Here is a 3,521-nt window from a genome sequence, read left to right on the forward strand (position 1 = left end):
TCGCCCTAAAAACCTCAAACACGTCTGCACTCAACACGTCATCAGTGTCGTATGACGGTGTGTAACTATGACAACAGCATGCTAACGCTGCAGTCCACTTAAGGCTAGCTGTTAGCCTCAGCTAAAGCTAACTTAGCATCACAGACACCTTCAGGAACTTATTCTAATGCATCAATAATCTTAAGTCCTGATGCAGGAAGTGGTGCTGCTAAAGGCTAGCTAGCTTAGCATAGCCGCTTCCTTGCAGCTCCTGACTCACCTGGTGTCGTCGTCTGCAGGTGGAGCTCCATCCCTACCTGGTCCAGCCCGACATGGTCGCCTTCTGCAAGTCCAAGAACATCGCTCTGACCGCCTACAGCCCCTTCGGCTCGCCGGCCAGACCCCCGGAGATGTAGGACCAGCTCCTCTGTGTGGTGCTGGTGTGGTGTGTCTGTGTCGCTGTGTTCTGTCTCTTTGTGTTACTTTAGTTTGCTTGTTTGTGCTAATTTGTGTGTTTTTGCATCGATTTGTGTCGCTTTTCTGACTTTTGTTTACATTTGCTTGTGTTTCTTTTAGTTGTTTTGCAGCTCAACATTTTTGCCATTTCTTCATGTTACTGTTGTGTCTGTTTGTGTCTCTTTCTGGTTGTTGTGTTTCTTTGCAGATGTTCTGGATCCATTTGTGTTCAGTTTCTCTCATTTGTATGTTTTTCCTCCGTTTGTGCGTCTTGCTTTGTCTTCGTGCAGACGTTGTCCAACACTCGTGTTGGTTTTGCGGCTCGTCTCTGTGTCTGTTTTTTATCTCCTGGTTGTTCTGAGGGTTTGTGATGTTGTTGTGTATGTTTGCAGCGGGTTTGGACCTATCTGACTTCACTTCCTGTTTGTGCTACATGGACTGGTTGTGTTCACTTCAGGTCTCTTTGTGTTGCTTTGTGGTGTGTTTCTGCCCGTTGCCGGTTGCTCTGTGTGTTGTTGTTGCTGAATGTTGTGTTGTTGTGCTGCTCCGGTGTAGCGACCATGAACTTCTGCTTCTTTGTCCTGCTGCAGGTTCAGAGGAGACGCTGATCCTGAAAAGCTGCTGGAGGATCCGGTCGTTGCAGAAATTGCCAAGAAGCACCGCCACAGTCCCGCTCAGGTCGGTGTGGGTCGGTGTGGGTCGGTGTGAGTGCTGCAGGTGTGTGTTGCGTTGCTAACTGTGGTGCGTCCTCAGGTGCTGCTCAGGTATCACGTGCAGCAGGGCGTCGCTGTGATCCCCAAGAGCGACAAACCTCATCACATCCTGGAGAACACCAAGGTAAGAAGCTGCCGGCGCTCTGCTGCTCGTCTGGCGCTGCCCGCCTCTAACTGGCTGTGATGATGTGCAGATCTTCGACTTCAGCCTGACTGACGAGGACATGAGCGCTCTGAGAGGTCTGGACCGCGGCTGGAGGGCCTGCATGCTGGAGCAGTAAGTCATCAGAACATCTCACAGAGAACATGTCAGAGATCCACTTGTTGCTCCTAGTTCTCCTGCCAGCTCGTCATGGTGACAGCTTCACAGGTCACGGCTGAGTTTCTCCATCTCAGATCATCAGGAGCCTTCTGCTCCACTAGAAACGTGTGTTATGGTGAATCTAAACGGTCTTTTCTACCGGAGTGGCCGTCAAAGCGCTCTACAGCGTTTCTCATTCACCGTTCACACACATTCACACACCAGCAGCTCGGTGCTGCTGGACGGGATCGGACCGCCGCTCCACCACCTGAGCCACGACATACACCATAGATATTTAAACTGGAATCTGACGGTTTAGCTCCAAATGTCAAAGACTTTTCAAGATACATTTTTTTTTAAATCCAAGTTTAGTGGTTTTTTATTGTCACACTGAAATCGGAGTCTGTTTGACCGACAACATCTGAGGAACTATTAGAGACAAAAACCTGGAAGTTTCTCATCATGATCCAGAACCTGTCGTATCAGACAGTCCATCAATGATCTGATGATGGAGGAGTTGAAATCTGGAATAAAAGCTCGTTAACAACAAACCCGTCACAGCAGAAGGTAACCACTGATGTTTCCTGAACCTCAGTAACACAAACGAGACATTAGGACACTTTAATATGAAAAAGTGGCTCACAGACATGAAAACAAGTTATCTGGTGAACTTCCACGACTGACTGACGAGGCTGAAGCTCACAAACTCTCATTATACATACATTAATCTCAACGTGTTTGATTTGTCAAGCTGAAATTTAAGTCATCTTTATAACTATCCACGTTTTAAGCTATAAAAACTCCGTTCAGTACGTCGACAGGCTCCGTTCTAGATCCTCAGTCAGGCTTCAGCTTTTTAGGATGTTGTAGAATCTCAAAGTCTGAAGAGTCAAAATGTCCTTGAAGACATCTTGAGTCAGAGTTTAGACGTGACATGGTTCAGACTGGTGGTGTTCAGATGAAGTCTGGTCGTAGAGCCACCAGTCACATCCCCACGTCTCTGGCCTCAGTAGATGAATGTTGAACCCAACATGCTGCTGCTGCCAGTGAACGCTGTCGTTGTGTCTCAGGGTGAAGTCTCACCCGTACTACCCCTTTGAATGAGGACTCTGGATCCGCGGAGGCTTCGACGGACCGTCGCCGCCGGCTCCACGGCCGTCGCCAGGAAATGTGAACGCAGTGAATGAGACAGAACACTTTTCTAATGTTTTACACAGTTTTTTAATTGAAATGTTGAAATGTCCAGAAGCACGTCATGCTATGTGACAGTAATCAGCACTGAGCACGTGTTCATGTCTGAATGTGTTCCTCATGAAACCATAAATAAACCTTCATTTAAACAACCTGTTTCTCTCTGTTGAGACTCCAAACACATCAGCTTTTGGGTTCTGATGCCCGACCGGGACAACGTCAGCAGCTGTGGTGGTGTTTACATTTACTTCTATTGAACTTCCTGCAGAGGACCTGGACCGGGCCCGGTTTGGTCATCTCATGTCTCGTTTTCGGAGGTTCAGCTCATCTTGGTCCTTTGGTGTCTGAATCTGGTTGTTCTGTGTCTCGCAGTCATTTTTTGCCTCATTCGTCTCGTTTCAGTGGTTCTGTCTCTCTTTTTTCCTTCACGCCGGCTCGTCTGACTCGCCTTGAAACTGAAACAAGGATTTCTCATGTCCTACTTCGTTAGCTGTAGGTAACAAGTTAATCAAACTAATTAGCTGGTTGACCTGGAGACTTCAAGACTGGTTCTGAACCCAGAACCCTGATGCCTGCATACATGCATGCTAAAGCTAAAGCTAATAGACCTGCATCCTGGTAAATCGTGTTATTATAACAACTCACTGCGGTTCTGGTTCCTACTTGGACACCGTTTCTGAGCCATGGCTGGACAGCAGTGTGGAGCCCAGAGTGCAGAAACAACACTGACCTGGTTTATCTGCTTCTAATGGGTCCAGATGTCGCTGGAAATGGATAACGGTGCTAACAGAGTTTTTAAATCCCCGTTTTTTGGAGACGGTGGCAGGTTTAGACCTTGTCTTTGACAGCTCCAAACTAAATGTGGACATGGACCCGGGTTT

General features: G+C 47.7%; 1 protein-coding gene across 1 annotated transcript in view; it reads left to right on the forward strand.

Annotated features, from left to right (window-relative positions):
- The window catches only part of LOC103365987 (aldose reductase), a 7,759-nt gene extending 4,967 nt beyond the window's left edge, over positions 1–2,792 (forward strand). The window contains exons 6-10 of the mRNA XM_008293575.1: positions 279–391; positions 1,026–1,113; positions 1,189–1,272; positions 1,343–1,425; positions 2,520–2,792. Coding sequence (XP_008291797.1) covers positions 279–391; positions 1,026–1,113; positions 1,189–1,272; positions 1,343–1,425; positions 2,520–2,553 — 402 coding nt within the window. The 3' untranslated portion in view covers positions 2,554–2,792. The remainder of the gene's footprint in view (positions 1–278; positions 392–1,025; positions 1,114–1,188; positions 1,273–1,342; positions 1,426–2,519) is intronic.
- The last annotated feature ends 729 nt before the right edge of the window (positions 2,793–3,521 follow it).

The sequence above is a fragment of the Stegastes partitus genome, unplaced genomic scaffold (assembly GCF_000690725.1).
Source record: "Stegastes partitus isolate 25-593 unplaced genomic scaffold, Stegastes_partitus-1.0.2 Scaffold895, whole genome shotgun sequence".
NCBI classification, from domain to species: Eukaryota; Metazoa; Chordata; class Actinopteri; family Pomacentridae; genus Stegastes; species Stegastes partitus.